Source organism: Engraulis encrasicolus, chromosome 7 (assembly GCF_034702125.1).
Source record: "Engraulis encrasicolus isolate BLACKSEA-1 chromosome 7, IST_EnEncr_1.0, whole genome shotgun sequence".
Lineage (NCBI taxonomy): Eukaryota > Metazoa > Chordata > Actinopteri > Clupeiformes > Engraulidae > Engraulis > Engraulis encrasicolus.
In genome coordinates, this window is record NC_085863.1 from 9,234,742 (window position 1) to 9,253,317 (window position 18,576).

Sequence of the window (18,576 nt, forward strand, 5' to 3'; positions counted from 1 at the left end):
GGCAGTGTGTGGGATGTAGTGGGAGGAGATAGTTCAACATGTATTGTTTGAGTGTCCTGTGTATGGGGAGGAAAGGAAACAGGAAAGGAAACAGTGGAACTTAGGATGAGCTTACGGACGGTGGAGATGGCCACAGTGCTGAGAAGGGACGTCAATCAGGGCATTCCAATATGCGACCTTGCTTCCTCCACTTGTGCTTGTGGCCTCGCCCCGCCTCCTGGCCCCTCCTCTGTGGAGAAAACAATAAAGTTTCCCAGCTGTCAGCCTAGTCACAACAACTTTTGGGGGACTGTTTTTCATTCACCACCCCAATAGCTTTCGCAAGATATTAATATAATGCTGTTGTCAGTGATGTCATCATGACATACTTCGTGGTACGAGGCCACAAGCACAAGTGGAGGAAGCAAGGTCGCATATTGGAACGCACATACATAAAGGTCAATTTTGAGATAGCCTAACAAACAAACAACAAGAATGCCTTGGTGAGTTTTTTTTTCTTTTCAAATAATTTTGGACAAACAACAGCCCGCATCTAAGCAGTAGGTAGCAGGATCTCTCAGGAACCGGTAGGTGGCGATGTGCGCAAGCACGGCGTAACTCGTCAACAACCCAAAGTAGAAGAAGAGGATGCAGCAGTCGTGATCCAAAGCTATCGCTATTGGGTAAAATGCTAAGGGTAGAAGTATTTATGGTCTCTGTGGGGTTGCTTCAACATTTAGGAATCATGTATTTGCACATCTGAAATCTTTTCATTTAGAAATCAACATGTTCAAAAAAGCAAAAAAGGCCAACCTGAGGGTGAAGAGGCATGACTCCGATGATGAGGAGAAAGAAGATGTGCAGCAGCCGCAGCTATCGCTGCCGCAGCCCATGGAAGTGCAGCCATGCGGGCCGGGGGCAACCGATGGCTTTGACCGGGATAACATACAGGCAATTAACGTTCATAGAGTCGCTGTGGATGTACAGAATGGAAATGGGTTTCAGATTGCCTCTTCCAAGGCACCCAAAGAGAAAAAGCGGACCAAGGAAAGCCGCGATGGCCCGAAAGCGAGCTTGCTAAGCTTTGAAGACGATGAAGGTAACTTGCTAACTTAGCGTAGCCTAACCAACCATCATTAGCTACCTAACGTAAACAACATGAAGCTAGCCTTGTGAAATAGCTATCTAATGTGACCACTGTGTTGCCTATATCCTTTTACAGGTCACCACACATCAGGTAGAATAACTCAAGCAAATCTTAATGTCAAAATGCAAATATAAAGAGTCGCTACCGATAGGCCTACGGCTATGGATAACGTTAGCTGACAGGTTAATTGCACCTGTAGCCTAGGGCCCAGTACCATAAGCAGCTTTATTTTGGCCAGACAGCAGGCACTGAGTTTATATACACATTTCACCTGTGTGCTGCTGCTCAGTATGAGTAATTAATAATGTTATTTTTAATAACCGGTCGACGAATGAATAATGAAGTTACTCTCTTATCCGTGGGTAACTTTTTAGTACAGTAGTGGTAGTAGAGTAGAGTAGCATACTGTTGAAATATGTCATTAAGCCTAGTCGAAAATAAAGGATGAAAATGAAGAATTCATGCCTGAATAAATGATGCGTTTTAGGTGACACTGAGGTGTTTCGAGTGAAGAAATCTAACTACAGCAAGAAGATTGTGAAGCAACTGAAGAAGGAGTACAAGGAAGATTTGGAGAAAACCAGCACTGTGGTTGCAGTAGGCCTACCTGAACCTGTGACCAATGTGGATGGTGAGACAAGATCACAAGATGTTTCCTTTAGTTCATAGAGCTATCCTATCCATTTGCTGTCTTAACACTGTGGTGTGGTTAAAAGGGCACAATTTACTTACCAGGGCTCTAATTATTTTGGTGCCATTCAGACTTTGGAGCATATTTCTACAACTCAACAATTATGTACTTTCCTTGTAAGTCTTAATGGTCGATTCATTTGGAGAATGTGGTGTACATGGTGACATAGTTAGAGACTGGGCGGAAAAATGAGGACTGGACTTGATCACACATGTATCTTAAATTGTGACTTGAGTCAGACTTGGTTAAGATTTAGGACTTCCTTAAGACTTGACATTTACAAAGTAGTGACTTCCCTCTGTCGCATACTGTGATGCTTTTTCCCTAGTGAAACGGATTGATTATTGCTTGTTTGTTTGCTTGTTTGGTTCTTCGGTAATTCGGATGTGTGCCAACACAGAGAGCACTTAAGGAAGCACCATGCTGCAGCGTCTGCTCTGCTTTCACTAAAAAAGGTCCTTGTGTCTATTGGTCAATATGCGAAGCGAGCCAACCATGCTTTGTTTGTGTCCCTTCTGTCCCAGCTGTGTCATCAGTCCCGGTGGCCCTCGTGGCTTCCCGTCAGGAGCCAAGCGTGGAGGGTAGCCGGGCCAGCAGCGAGCAGGGCGAGGAGGAGATGGAGGTGGACAGTAACGACGAGCCCAATGATGAGGAGGAGGAGGAGAACAATGCAGCTGATGGCACCAAGACGGCAGGAGCAGCAGCAGGAGCAGGCGGAGCTGCGTTCCAGGCCTTATCCTCTCTCAACACTCTCAGGCCAGGTGATTATTCCAAGAACAGGGTGGTGGTAAATCATCTAATAAAAGAGCCTGGAGTCCTCATTTTCTTATCTGAATTACACCTGTGACCCTTCTATTAGCGGGTTAACCACTTCCTGCCCGGCCAGGTGATGGGTCGCCCCTTATGACCCTCTTGAATGTTATGCAGCTTTGTGATGGTTGTAATGGCACAAATACACCATACGACACCGCCAATGACGTAATTTGTATGGAATTGCTGGCAAGAGAAGAGAAAAAAGAGATTCATGATGATTTCACCCTTGGTCCCTTTCAGCCATTTAAGCAAACTCAGACCTGTGACTCAGCATTTTCTCTGTATACGTGAACGCTCCAAAGTGTACCCAGACCCAAATGTTGATATCTAACAGCAAGTGTTAACTAAAACGATTATTCCCTCACACTAGTTGTAATGCTCTTAGTGTTTTGGATGCGAAAAAAAACCTTCATCGGTCTAGTACTGAAACGTCGTTATTAAAGAAAGAACAGCGAAATGGTCAATGTGCGGGAGTTTTTTTGTAAGTTGTTGCTGAGTGACCCATGGGCCATCTCCGACGCACCTGCCAGCTGAGGTGTGCGAAAAAAGTCGAAGTTTAATGAATCTCCTCGTTCACCTGCAGGTGAGATTCCTGACGCAGCGTTCATCCACGCGGCCCGTAAGCGTCGGCAGATGGTGCGAGAGCTGGGCGGGGACCAGCCATTGGTGGAGAGCGGCGGTGAGGCCGGCAAGAAGAGGCTGCAGCGCGAGGACGAAGAGGAGGGCAGCGACGAAGACGAGGACGAGAAGAGGATCAACTTCAGCGCCGTCAAACACAAGAGCCAGCGGCAGAAGATTGCGGAGGAAATCGGTAGGTTGGATTATTTGGTATTTTATTAGGATCCCCATTAGCTGATGTAGCTGATGTAGCACCAGGGGGTCAGAATTTGGCTGATTTAGCTTCGCCGATTAGCAAGGCACTTCCTTGTCGCAATTCCGCCACCACTTCGCTCAAAGAGGGTGGACGTGATTGGTGGGTGCGCGAGTTAAGTGTTGGGCACACATACCTATACAGGTGTGTGGTTGGGCACCTCCCTGCATCCAATGCCCGTCTTCCATATATCTTTCTGGTCAATCGTAAGTCAGTCATTTACGTGGCACGTAATTGGCTGAGTAAACTGGCGGCGGAAACGACTCCATCTTTGAAGCTGAAAAATCTGTTACATTTTGACTGAATTCACTAGCCTTGCATTTCCCATTGAAATGACTGGAGGCAGGACTTATTCACTCTCTCCAGTTCTTATGCTACCTCCATGGTTAGCACGCAGCACGACAGTGCCCCCACGAGGATGCAAAATGTTGACCAGAACTTGTGTGTGTGTGTGTGTGTGTGTGTGTGTGTGTGTGTGTGTGTGTGTGTGTGTGTGTGTGCGTGTGTGCTCCAGGTATCGAGGGCAGCGATGACGAAGCGCTGGACACGGGCACTCATGACGAGGAGGTGTGCCGCTGGGAACAGGAGCAGATCAGAAAGGGCATCAGCATCCCCCAGGTGAGACGTTCACCAAGGACACGACACGTTCATCCAACTGGAATTGAACAGCTTTGTTGCAAAATGACGTATATCCATTTTGGAACATTATGGGAAATTTACATTTTTGCACTGGCATGGCATTTTATATAGGTTTAGGGCTGGGCGATATGGAAAAAAAATTATATCACGATATGGATTACTTTATACCACGATAACGATATAGATCACGATATAGCACAATTACATACGTTTTCAGTTATTCTCTTTATTTGCTCTTTATTTTTTCATGTCGCAAAACAACCTTTCTTTAAAATTGATCTTTTTATTGTTATTTTTAAAGTCACATGAACTTAATAGTTTGTATTGTGACAACTTTAAATGTAATTAAATGACATTCAATTGTATACAACTGATAAAATTACTATCACGATATAGGAGAAAGGTCACGATATACACTTTTATATCACGATAACGATATATATTGTCATATTGCCCAGCCCTACGTTCTTCCAACTGGAATTAAACAGCTTTGTTGCTAAATGACGTATATCCATTTTGGAACATTCTAGGAAATTTACATTTTTGCATTGGACATTCCATTGGTTTAAATTATGTTCTCAAAATATTTGAATGGCAAGAATTCAGACATAGATGATACTTCAACACTGTGTTATTATGGGTCAATGGCGTTTCGGTCGTAGCACACATCAAGAGTGGTGCAACCACAGCTACAGTTTGGACTATTTTACTGTGTTTTATTGTGTGGGCTATTCTAATTTTGCTTTTGGTGGATTATCTAAGAAGCATGTTCATTACATTACAACAATGACCAATTACTAATTGATTAATTGCCATTAGCTGTGCTTGTACCACCTGGCGTCTGAACCCAAAAATGTAATTGATGCATGTGCATATTTTATAGCTGGTCCCGTCTGTCCTTAAATTTCCTCGGCATTTTCTCTACTCTACATTTGTTTTAACATTTCTTTGTGAAGCACACTGAGTTGCATGGTGTATGAAATGCACTTTATGAATAAATCTGCCTTTCCTTGTATTCTGCTAACTGACTGTTTTGTGTTTCTTTGTGTAATTTGCAGGTTCAAGCTAGTCAACCCGAGGACACGAGCATGTACTATCAAAGCAGCTTTGACTCTCAGCCTTTCGGTTCCTCCTATAGTGTACCGTACACGTACGCGGCTCAAGGCTCCGACCACAAGGTTGTCAGGCCCAAGGACTCTCTAACCTTTTGTCTGCCCAGTAGTGGCCTGAGCCCCATCACCACAGATCTGGTAAAGAAACGCCTTAAGGACAGGTAGGCCTTGATCATCATGCATACAGCTGCACTGCACTCCGGACCAAAACCCATACAGATCTGTTCAACGGTTCCCAAACTTATCCATGGCATAGCCTCCCCAAAATGCTGGTAGATTCCAGCCAAGGCCTCCCTTACATGGGTTGTGCCATACTATTTTTTCTGTGCATCCTCTTTCACAACCATAGTCTTTGTCTTTTAGTCAGTGCCCCACTAAGTTATAGAAAATAATAACGTTAATAGTAGTAATGTTCAGATATGCAATAGATTATTATTATGCAGTCCTTAAAGGGGTATGCCACTATTTTGGGGCTTAATACAGTTAAAATCGTTGGCTGGGGTTTATAAAGGTGGTAAAGTGTCTTATTTTTCATGTAAGCCGTTGTCTTGCTTTAAGACAGGTTAAAAGAGGGAATATGTCGCTAAGCTAGTGAAAGTCAATGTATCCGTGTAGCATGCTACAATGCTACACGGATACATTGACTTTCACTAGCTTAGCGACATATTCCATCTTTTAACTTGTCTTAAAGCAAGACATCGCTTAACATGAAAATTAAGACACTTTACCACCAACGATTTTACCACCAACAACCCGGCCAACGATTTTAACTTTATTAAGCCCCAAAATAGTGGCATACCCCTTTAAGTATTGTTGAGCTTATTGGTTTCCCACTTTGTCAGAAACCATTCAACCAGTAGCAAACCTAGGGAGGCGGGTCAACCATGCTGTTTGGGAAACGTTCATTGTTATGCTCTTGGTAAGACCGATATTTTAAAGTCGATGATAATCAGGCTAGTTTTCTGCAGAACCTACTAAGTGTACTATTTTCTTTACAAAACGACATAGGCCTATTACGACGGCCGTCATTGACGGCTTGTCCCAAGTTGTTGGCCCGATTTTCGCCTAATAAATTCAAGAGATTGTGACATCCTCACAATAATGCAGGGTTCCTCTGGTAATCCAGTAGCTGAGCTTTGATGAGCACGCACCGGAAGTTTTGACGACATTTTGGGTCACGTTATGGTGCACGCCTATAGCTCGTGACGAGCACAGAGAAAGGATTGAAATCTCGTTTTTAAGTCGGCCATTGTTTTTCTGAAAAGTTGCGAATGCCATAGCATATCAGCTCTTCAAAATAAAATGCTTACATCTGCCATGCTAGTAAATGTAGTCTGTAGAAAAATCATATTTGCTGTAGATATGCCACTTTTAGCTAGAAGTAACAAGACAAGACACAGATACATTGTTACACACGCACACAGATACATTGTCACACACGCACACACACACACACAGATTAGATGGATTAGGCACTCAGTTGATTATGGAGGAAGCTTGCAGTCTCCATGCTAACATGAGGGCATAACACTCACACTTGCTGTCAACCCCCCCCCCCCCCAACACACACACGCGCACACACGCACACACGCACTCTCTCACACACACACATGTCTCACACACACACACACACACACACACACACACACACACACACACACACACACACACACACACACACACACACACACACACACACACACACACACACACACACACACACACAGTCTCTCACATACACACACACACACACACACACACACACACACACACACACACACACACACACACACACACACACACACACACACAGTCTTGCACACACGAAAGGATAGCTTATACAGTACCCTTCTGCACTGGGTTGGTGTGACTGTTGGTCTCTGCCGTGTGGTTGTTCCCTCAGGCTGGCACAGATGCGCCAGGGCCACCAGGCCAACAGGAGGCGCTACGATCAGATCCAGGCGGACCTGGAGGCGTCCCACGGCGCCATCCAGAGGTTGGAGGGCAGCTCCGAAGACAATGCCGACCAGTACCAATTCTTGCAAGAGATGCGAGGGTATGTTCGAGACTTGCTTGAGTGTTTCAGCGAAAAGGTAAGGGAGAAACAATTGGTGCCCTTCTACAGCTGGTGTGTGCGTGTGAATACCTGTGTGTGTGTGTGTGTGTGTTTGATGCTCGGTTATTAGCTGCTTATTGTGGACTTGTAGGAAATACTACTGTACTTTAGTGATCTCTACATATCTGTAATGGATGTAAAATCTTCACATAACTTCGCAAAGAACAAAAAACCAAAAAAACGATTACCCATTCAGTGAATAAGATTGGTTGTGGAATTTGCTTAACATTTCATTCATAACGTATGTTTTTCCTCAGATGTTGAGTTGACGATGAAGGAGAATGTCCTGAGTGGCCGTAGTTGTTAACACTTGAATTCTTTTGCAGCAAGTCAATGTTTACATGGCAAATGTTTGGCATCGTCTTTGTTTTTTTTGATGGGGGAAATACGGTTTGTCTGTCAGTCTGTGTTTTCATTTTTAAGGTAGTGTCATTTAATTTCCTTTCTTTCTCTCTTTCTGTCTTTCTTTCTTTCTTTCTTTCTTTCTTTCTTTCTTTCTTTCTTTCATTCATTTCTCTCTTTCTTTCTTTCTTTCTTTCTTTTTTCTTTCTTTCTCTCTTTCTTTCTTTCTTTCCTCATCAACGGAAACACGGCCTGTATTTCTGTGGTGCCTCGGTTACTGGAAGTAAAACGTCAGAAGTCATAATCCTTTACTTATCAAAAGCAAAAGTGTCTGCTAAGCGTCATGAAATTTGATGCATTCCATGACAACTATGTTCGAGATTAAGCCCTTAAGACACCACCCCTGTTAAAAATTACCAGCTTACAGAATGGCAATGACCAAGTCGTAATGTATTAGTAAAGGCCCTGTGCTCTGTCATAGTGTAGTACTATCTGTGGTAGTTAAGTTAGTTCACAACAGTATGTTTGCAAAATCGTCTAAAGCTACATAACGATTTATTTTGATGCTTCTGTCAGATGCAAATGCAATCTTTAAAATGACGTTCCTTGATAAAGTCAAACGAAGTAAGAAGTGGGCCTCTATATTTGTTATAAAAAGGGTTGACCTCAAGGTAGGCACATCCTCCTCAAAATACTTACAGTACTGTAACTGACTTCACAACATAGCTATATAATGTAGCCATCATAGAAATAGATGCTCTTAACTACTAACATGCACAGTTTGCATGTTGTCCAAGTGAGCGAGCCAACTTTTCCCCCTCATGACAACGCGATGCAGTCAGACCCCACAGTACCTCAGGGTCAGGACATTAAAACTCGCTAGCTGCACATCTGCTTGTCATTGCAGAAAAAAGATGAATCTTAACATTAAAATTGATTAATTAAAAATAAATGGATAAAAAGAAAAAGAAAAAATGCAAAATTTAAATTCATTTCTATTGATATTCTTACATCGAAAGATGTTTGAAATGTTCCCACTCCTGGTCATTTCACCTGGGACTCTCGGCATTCGAGTTGGCCATTAATCGCGTAAAAAAAATAATAAATCGCTTAATGTTTTGACGTTTGACTAAAATAGATTACTTGTTGACGTCATACCACCCCACTTCCTCCAAGCCATGAGAAGGTTCTGTGTGTGTGTGTGTGTGTGTGTGTGTGTGTGTGTGTGTGTGTGTGTGTGTGTGTGTGTGTGTGTGTGTGTGTGTGTGTGTGTGTGTGTGTGTGTGTGTGTGTGTGTGTGTGTGTGTGTGTGTGTGTGTGTGTGTGTGTGCGTGCGTGTGTGTGTGCGCGTGTGTGTGTGTGTGTGTGTCACAAAGTCCTTGCAAGTGCCATCATATCGCAGTATCCTAGCCTGTGTGTGTGTGTGTGTGTGTGTGTCCAGGTGCCACAAAAGCCAACAACGTTGTATGTTGCAGGTGGCGTCTTCACACCACAGTTGTCCTAGCAGCAGCAGCAGCTGTCCTGCGCGTCTGTGTCCGTGTGTGTGTCCCGGTGTCACAAAAGCCATCGTCATATCTTGCAGGTGCCGGCCATCTTGGAGCTGGAGGCCTCCATGCACCAGTTGCTACGGCAGCGGGCGGCGCGCCTCGTCACCCGAAGACAGGATGATATTAAAGATGAATCGGCGGAGTTTTCAAGCCTTTCAAGTCAGTCCATCTTGAAGGTTTTTATGATTTATTTGAACGGCCTCGTTTGTAATTCATATGATGGCAGGTGTGTGTGTGTGTGCGTGTGCGTGTGCGTGTGCGTGTGCGTGTGCGTGTGCGTGCGTGCGCGAGCGCGCTTGACTGTTTTTTGTGTGTGTGCTTGTCTATGTGGTGTAATGTGATGCAAGAGGCAATGTCTTGAGGATGTGTGTGTGCATTTGTGTGCGTGCGTGCGTGTGTGTGTGCGTGCGTGTGTGAATGATGACACGTTAAGTCTTGTGTGCACTCATGTGCACTACAAGAGCGGAAGCCACACAGTGTCCTAGCTGTGTTGCTTCTAGACTTAGCAGCCCACACTGCCCCCTACTGACGGGGGAGACACCAGAGAGACACACACACACACAGTAATTAAATGCAGCTGAACATGGTCGCAGAGAGACCATGGGTGTTGTATCTGGGCTGCTCATGTGTGTAAATGAGACGCTGTGCTTTCCTTTAGAAACTGCAGAAGGTAAGTGCATCTGGATGTAGGAGAAAATCGATATTGGTCATGTAGGTGGGGAAGGGGGATTAGGACCCAAGATGATATGAAAATGCTGATCAGATTTGGGTTGTGTTGTGTGTCAAATGTCTTTTTTGTTTTTTTTGTTTACATAATCATGATGTTTGCCATAGTGGTAATGTCTATGAATACCTTAGAGATGTGTTTGGAGTCCAGTGTCTTGATTTGTTCAGGGAGGGCATTGTCAGCTTGTTTTTATTATTATTAGTGTGTGTGTGTAACGGCACGCGTCAGGAGTTCAGGTGGGACTCAAGGGGCGTTCTTCCCGTTTGCAGGTAAGGCTGCCATGGCGCCAGCACTAGACGCGTTTGGCCGAGACCGCACGGCCTACCAGGAGCACGCGAAGCAGAGGCGCATCGCCGAGAGGGAGGCTAGACGGTACGCACCCTGCTGTTTGAACTCCTTGGATCAATAGCTTTGTATAATAATGAATGTATGATTTATTCAAAGCGTTACAACGGTGCTTTGTCACACCGCGCCAGTGTACCATACTATGACTGTGTGTGTGTGTACTGTAAAGCGTGAAGTATTACTACTACATCTTCTGCTACTACTACTTTTGCTACTTCTAAATGAGGCACATGTGCTTGTGTGCAGGACGCGGCGTCGGCAGGCCCGAGAGCAGAACGGCAAGAGGGCCGAGCACAAGGAGGGTCTGTCCAGCGACGACGAGGAGACCTCCACGGACATCACCAGTTTCCACCTGGAGAAAGGTGCAGTATAATGCTCGTCACTTCTACACGCACATAATAATAATAATAATAATACATTTTATTTTGAGCGCCTTTCAAAATACCCAAGGACACTTTACAATCAAAAACAAATACATAACAATAGGGAAAGTATAACAAAGCTTCAGTGAATTAACAATAGGAGAGTAATGAGAGTAATGAAAATGCAAAAATAAAATAAAAATAAAAGTACAATAAAAATAAATGTTTTAAAATAGCAAAGAAGTAGAATGCAAATTTAAAATAAAATAAAAATGGGGAAACGAGCACACTTCATCTCTTTCTTTCTCAAGACCACATTTTCTGGAGATGGCAGGATTTTGTAGCCTGACTTCAGGCAAAAAAAGCTTTTTAAAAATTTTACATGTATTGCAGTGTTTCTCAAACCTTTTCAGACCGAGGACCACTTTGCCCCCCACAAAATGTTCAGGGACATTGACAGTTGAGGGGTGCTTATTTGACACTTGTTAATTTCGATGCAGATCACTTGTTTTTTATTCACATTACAAGCCTGCCTTATTTTGGTGAAAATAATACCTCAACTATGTTTAGCTTTATTATAATGTTACAAATATAGCCTACTGCTAGCTCGTCTTGGAAAAGTAGAAATCCCCTCGCGGACCACCTGAGTGCTGTCGCGGACCACCAGTGGTCCCCGGACCACACTTTGAGAACCACTGATCTATTGTAATATTTAATAAGATATTAAATGAAAATATTTGTGGTAATTGACCATCTAGAGTTGCTAGCATTAGTATTCCTACCAAATCTATTAGCAATAAAAATGGTCTAATTCCTTTTTTTCTGTGTCTGCTCTTCTGTTTGGTAGATAACATCAACGCAGAGTCTAAAAAGATCTTTGAGGACGTCGTGGAGGACTTCCACTCTCTTGACAGCATAAAGTCCCACTTTGAGGTGTGGAGGAGACTGTATTTCACCTGCTATCGAGACGCCTACATAGGCCTGTGTCTGCCCAAGCTCTTCAACCCTCTAGTGCGTCTGCAGCTCATCAACTGGTCGCCCCTAGAGGTATGTAATGAATGCATAACCAATGAGAAGGCTCACTTATGAAGTTGCCAACTAGCTCCAGTTCCACCCAGACAAGTGACAAATGAATGGGTTTCAATGGAGCTGCTAAAAATATTTGTTTTTGTTGTATATTTTTTTGGTCCGAAATATCAAATTCGAAACTAGTCCTAAAAAAAGAAATCATTTTAGCATTTTTGTGCCTCTAGATTATTATATACTGAGCTGGCAAGCCTTTACGAAAAAAAAAAAAAAACTGTTTCTGTTCGTGATCTGGTTCAAAGCTCTGCTTGAAGCACTTGATTATCAATGAAATAGCATTGACTTTTTCTGTTTTACTTTTGTCCCCTGTTCACAGACTGATTGTCCGAACTTTGAGTACATGCTATGGTTTGAGTCGCTGCTGTTCTATGCTTGTGAGGAGCACTCAACGTTACAAACAGGAGACAATGATTCCTGTCTCCTGCCCTCCATCGTGGAAAGAGTCATCTTGCCTAAACTAGCCGGTGAGTACTTCTTTCAGAAGCATTTTATATGTGAGAAGTTGCCAAAGGAGAAGTCTAATATTAAGAATAATATTAGAATTTTATTTATTACATTTTTTAACTTTTAGAACAACATTGATCAAAAATACATCTTAAAAAAGACAAACAAAAATTAGGGAGAGAAAGAGAAGTCTGATATTAAGCACTTGTCTGTAATGGAAAGTGCTTCCCACCAAAAGTGTGATATATGCTACTGTCTCCGTTATTTGGCTGATTTTTTTCTCAACCTGCTTCACAATGGCTGGCTGTGGGTATTCTCAATTCTGTATTCACAGTTAAACCATCCTACACATTCATTTTTAAGAAATGTGCAACTTGCCAAGTTGTTAGTGGTGTTGACTGATATTCCATGATTTGAGGGGACTAGAGTATGTCCGTATAGGCAGAAGGCAAAGCATTCAAACATTCCCATTGGCTGTGGTCACTGACCTCTATACAGTCATTGGCTGTCGCGGCTGGTCGCCGAACCGCGTCATAGAAAGTTGAAAGAATTTCAACTTCAAACTGTCGCTCTCGTCGCGCGAATCGCCTCTAGTCTCCAGAATCGCTTTTGTTGCGCGACTCAATACAAAGTCAATTACTTCCGTCGCTCGCCTCGCTCATGTCGCGGTAGGTCTATTTGTGCGGTTCCTGTTCAAATCAAAAGACAAGCTGTAATGTGTTGGTGTTTGCAGTTCTGGCGGACCAGGTGTGGGATCCGCTGTCGAGCAGCCAGACCTCAAGGATGGTGGGCTTCATGCACAAGCTCATCAAGGGCTACCCCACCGTCATGAACGGGGAGAACAGGAACACACAGGTGAGTCAGGTCACCCACTCACGGGACTCACTAATTCGACGCCCTTTCGGTACTTGCGCCTTATGTCATACGACCCTAAACCTAAACCTAACCCTAACCTTAAACCTAAACCTAAACCTAACCCTAAATTGCTTGTTTGAAATGTTTGATTACCATGTGACGGTACAGAAAGGACGTCAAACTAGTGGGTCCCCCCACTCACTCTGAGCTGTTTCACACCACATTGTCACACTCCATTTAGGACTCCTATTGAAACCAACTTATAGAAACACTTTCTTTTTTAAAAAGACAGTTCTGCGATAAACATTTTCAATGAGGTTTTGAACTTGCGTGTTGATTTTTTTAAAAAGATTTTATGTAATTATGTTTTTTATTGTTGCTTTAGAAAAGGGAATCTGTCTGGGTCATGAAGTAGTAAACAAACTTCTGAAACGTCTTTTCTTTCAGGAGTTACTGAAGACCATTGTCATGAGGACGAGGAGGACGCTGGATGATGACATCTACATGCCGCTCTTCCCTAAGAAGTGAGTCGAGACCGTTATGACATGTGTTACTTTGATGAACTTGATTTCTACTACTTAGCATTCTGTGGTGTTGAAGATGAAATAGGCATGGATTGTACCTTAAATTGTGGAAATGAACTGGTTCAGCAATGCGCCACGATTTCCGCTTTGTACAAAGTGGGCCTCTGCAGCACCTTCTTTAGACTTGATAAGACACTGGAAAAGCTCACGGTTCTAATCTATGTTGTATGACCTTGTTGTCCACTGCGATCGTGTATATTTTTGTTGAAATTCAAACTGCAATTATTATTGGCAACATTTTTATCGGTTTAGTGGAATATCCGTTATGGTTACATCCCTACTGCAAAGAGCCAGGTATGTTTGTGTGGTAGTCAGAGCACAACTACAACAGCCCTAGCTAGCAACCCTCTCCAGCACAGTAGGCATGCACCGATACCACTTTTTTGAAAACCGATACAAGGACGAGTACATTAATGTGTGTACTTGCCGATACCGAGTACCGATACCGATACCTTTTACCACCAAAATACAATGAAAATAAATGCATGGCCTTGTTTTTTTCCACCCGTGATATTTTTATTGTCCATTTCCATGTAGATTTAAATGTTAGTAAATGTATGAGGTAGCACTTTTTTCCATGCTGATTGCAAGTCCACAGAACATGACAAGATTTTGCATTGTTTTGAGTAATAGTAGTACTCATAGCTGTATCGGTATCGGTGCATCCCTACAGCACAGTCATATTGTTACCCAACTCTGGCAGTATATCTGCTTTACACAGCTTGGTCTGTTAGCCCACCCTGACCGCTTTCTTGCATTACCAGGTGATCATATTTCATATATTATCACGCATTATATTTATAAATTCGTATTGCTTTCTTTGTTTTGCACAGCGTTATGGATAACAAGAACTCTGGCCCCTACCTCTTCTTCCAGAGGCAGTTCTGGACATGTGTGAAGGTAACGGCCACGACGATAATCTTGTTTGATTGCAGAAAACCCATGCGTAACCATATTGCTTTCCTTTGTATTATTTGGCAGTACTTTTATATTGCTGTACTCTGTATTCCTGAACATTTTTGTATTTTGCTACAGGTATGCCCTTTGAAAGTTTGCTTTGGCTAAAACAACTGCTAAATGTAATGAACTGCGATCTCTCTCTCTCTCTCTCTCTGTCTGTCTGTCTGTCTGTCTGTCTGTCTGTCTGTCTGTCTGTCTGTCTCTCTCTCTCTCTCTCTCTCTCTCTCTCTCTCTCTCTCTCTCTCTCTCTCTCTCTCTCTCTCTCTCTCTCTCTCTCTCTCTCTCTCTCTGCGTTGTAGTTGCTGGGCAACATTCTGCAGTGGTACGGCGTGCTCTCCAACTCCACGCTGAAGGAGCTGGCGGTGGACAGCACCCTCAACCGCCACATCCTCTCTGCCCTGCAGAACACAGAGGCCGCGGAGGACTGCATCGCCAAGAGCCAGAAGGTAATGATGATGAAGAACAACAATAAATAAATAAGATGAATAAATACTAATAAAGGGGAGGACTGCATTGCCAAGAGTCAGAAGGTAATGATGATGAAGAACAACAATAAATAAATAAGATAAATAAATAAAGCCGTGGCGTAGTGGTTAGAGAGTTGGTTTTTCAACCTAGGGATTGCCGGTTTGAATCCCCCCTGACCTATCCCTATATCTCCATCCGTGGCTGAAGTGCCCTTAAGCAAGGCACCTAACACCACATTGCTCCAGGGACTGTAACCAATACTCTGAAAAATAATAACTGTAAGTCGCTTTGAACAAAATGAAAGCGTCAGCTAAGAGCAATGTAATGTAATGTTATGTAAAATACTAATAAAGGGGAGGACTGCATTGCCAAGAGTCAGAAGGTAAAGATGATAAAAAATAATTTACAACATCAACAATAAATAAATAAAATGTTACCCCTCAACTACTTTGAAAAACTGAAATAAAAGTCAGCGACACCAAGCTCCCGTTGCCCTTGCACGCTGCCCGAAACGTCACATTAAAAAAAAGAGCAACGGGAGCTTGGTGTCGTGGACTTTTCTTTCAGTTTTTCGTGGTATTTTTTGCTGGTCCTGCAACCAATCTTTTTGAGACGGATGTGCGTGTTTTTCTCTTTTTAACCCCTCAACTACTTCACGTGTGTTTCCTCGGTGCCTTTAGATGTGTGATACAGCTTTGCTACAGTACAGCCTTTGCATGCACTGATGTGTGTATGTGTGTGTGTGCGTGTGTGTGTGTGTGTGTGTGTGTGTGTGTGTGTGTGTGTGTGTTTGTCTGTGAATGCGTGTGTGTGTGTGTGTCGGTTCTCTCTCTCCTCAGGTGGTGGAGTGTTTCCCGCAGCAGTGGTTCAGTGGTCTGAGGGGGCAGCAGCAGACGACGCTGCCCCAGCTGGAGAACTTCTGCCGCTACCTCAAGCACCTGGCCGGCACCCTGTACCGCACCGGGCTCACAGGCTCAGACCTGGAGCGCAGGAACAGCAGGTGAGACACACACACGCACGCACACACACGCGCACACAGACACACACACACACAGACACACACACACAGACACACACACATGCGCGCCCGCACACACCTACACACACACATGCACCTACACACACACACACATGCACCTACACACACACACACACACACACACACACACACACAGACACACACACACAGACACACACACACAGACACACACACACAGACGCACACACACAGGCGCGCGCACACACGCGCGCACGTACACACACGCGCACGTACACACACACACACACACACACACACCTACATACACACACCACACACACACACACACACACACGCACCTACACACACACAGCCGTGAGAGGTCAGATGAGTAGATTCATGTTCCAGGTTGCTCTGTATATATAAAAATAGATCAAAAATAAAAATGAATCAAAAATAAACGAGTGAACACTTCGCCGTAAAGTCTATGCCTTTGTCCTTAATTTGACAAGTTATTTGATGCCTAGCTGTGCAGCCCCTTCTGCTGACTGCACTCGTCTTCTGTGTACTTGTATTATTGTGAATCAGAGTACTAATGTGTTGCTTGTCTTCTGCGTACTTGTATTGTTTGCATCAGAGAGTATTATGTTGCTTTTCTTCTGCGTACTTGTATTATTATGAATCTGAGAGTCCTAATGTCTTGTCTTGTCTTGTCTTCAGAGAGCAGATCAAAGAGGTGATGAAGCTGTTGAGTCGTCTGAGTGCGGTGGACCATGTGATGGCCATGGCTACAGAGTACGGCATCAAAGACGTCAAGCCCCTCCTGGAGGTCAAGTGAAGGACGCAAATAGGACTCAGTCAGTCGGCGTATACCGTGGCTAGCTGGCGTGGCGTCCCTCCATTTTTAAATCATGGAAACACACACACACACACACACACACACACACACACACACACACACACACACACACACACACACAGCCGCTGAGAGCTTTGGCCGGGCCCAGGACAAAGTCATCTGAAAGGGTCCCCCAGCCAATACAGACAATGTAATGAGGACCCAATTCTGAGCCCCCTTGACTACCTTTTGCTCCGCCCCCCAGTTGGCACCCCAGCACACACACACACACACACACACACACACACACACACACACACACACAAACTCTCTGTCCCACTCTGGGGAAGGAAGACTTTTGACTGCTGGATACTTTAACCTACCGCACGATTCCGGACAGTAGGTGGAGTAGGAGGAGTATCATCTTATCTTATTTCACTATGGCTCGGGACCTGCCCTGAGCGGACAATGACTCTGACCCAGACAGAACGAGAGAGAGAGAGAGAGGAGGTGTGCCCACCATTCCTCTCTAAAATGTACATTGACTTATGTTTTGGGATGATATGCTTTTACGTTGTGTGACTTTTATGTGGGAATGATAAAATATTTGCAGCAGTCTGTCCTGTCATCAAAGCACTTGGCTAATATGTGCCAAAAAGAAAATATCCTCTCATCTCTTCAGCAACGTGTGAGTTGGTAACTCCAAAAGCTGTTTTATTTTAATGTTTCCTGTAACACTTTTCCATGGCTCAATAAAGACTACAGCTTTGAGTAGAGTAGCGCAACGTTTATTAATCCCGGAGGAAATTAAAATAATTAACTGTAAAGCACAGTGGCAGTTTGTGCTGCTTATTCAGGGGTTACTTAACAGCCTGCTTGAGCGTGCAGGCGTGCTTGCAAGCGTGCGAGCGTCTCTCTGTGTGTACCCCGACGATTGGGAAAGCCAGTCCTACCCCAGTGAACGGGCGGAGGTTGGACTACAACGCACATGCGTTCGCCGCAGCTCTGACTACTATAACATAATTTACACCACAACTTCTCGCTAAGACCTTAAACGAAGAGGAACTCGGGCGTTCCACTCAACGTGAAACCAAGTGGATTTCTGTGTTGTCTCGAGCATTGTTGAATCAGGTAAGGTTATCTCGCATAGATGTGAGTCGATGTGGTTACTCTGACGCTAGAACTGCTTTTGCATGGAGTGACCGTCAGGGAGAACCACGTGTAAACTCGGGAAGTGTTAGAAAGTCAGATCGTGTTTTCGGACGGTATGAATACAAAGTTAACATAATAATTGTACGCCTGCAAGATCAGTGCTGCAGCGCATAGTAACTCGCTATCGTGCGTGCGTAAAGTTTGCGGGTTCCCTTCTGGAAGCGAGGTAGAGACGTTTGCAAAGGATCTCTTTCGTATTTCTATTTAGACTGGCTTCTAAAACATGGTTGCACTACCTTGCATCGATTTAGGGTCTAATAAGACGACTTTAGCAACGCTGGCCAGCAACGCAATGTATTCTGCAATCAGCCATTCGTGGTCATTTAAATAGCAGCACTTGTTGCAGCAAGATTGAGATTAAGAATTGACCAAAAACATAGGGTCTACTTTCAAGATCTCAGAGTCCGATGCTCAGTGTGTGCTACCAGAACATTTAGTACGTGTGTAAACTTGCATGGG

The 18,576-nt window shown here is 43.9% G+C and overlaps 1 protein-coding gene across 1 annotated transcript; it reads left to right on the plus strand.

Moving 5' to 3' along the window:
* The first annotated feature begins 631 nt into the window (after positions 1–631).
* Positions 632–17,681, plus strand: paxbp1 (PAX3 and PAX7 binding protein 1). Its single transcript, XM_063202797.1, has 18 exons — positions 632–1,078; positions 1,614–1,757; positions 2,342–2,578; positions 3,214–3,441; positions 4,016–4,119; positions 5,199–5,413; positions 7,156–7,345; positions 9,293–9,416; positions 10,254–10,356; positions 10,576–10,691; positions 11,539–11,738; positions 12,094–12,241; positions 12,955–13,076; positions 13,524–13,600; positions 14,494–14,560; positions 14,920–15,066; positions 15,928–16,088; positions 16,788–17,681. The coding sequence occupies exons 1-18, from the start codon at positions 766–768 to the stop codon at positions 16,903–16,905; spliced, it is 2,814 nt and encodes a 937-aa protein (XP_063058867.1). The 5' UTR covers positions 632–765; the 3' UTR covers positions 16,906–17,681.
* The last annotated feature ends 895 nt before the right edge of the window (positions 17,682–18,576 follow it).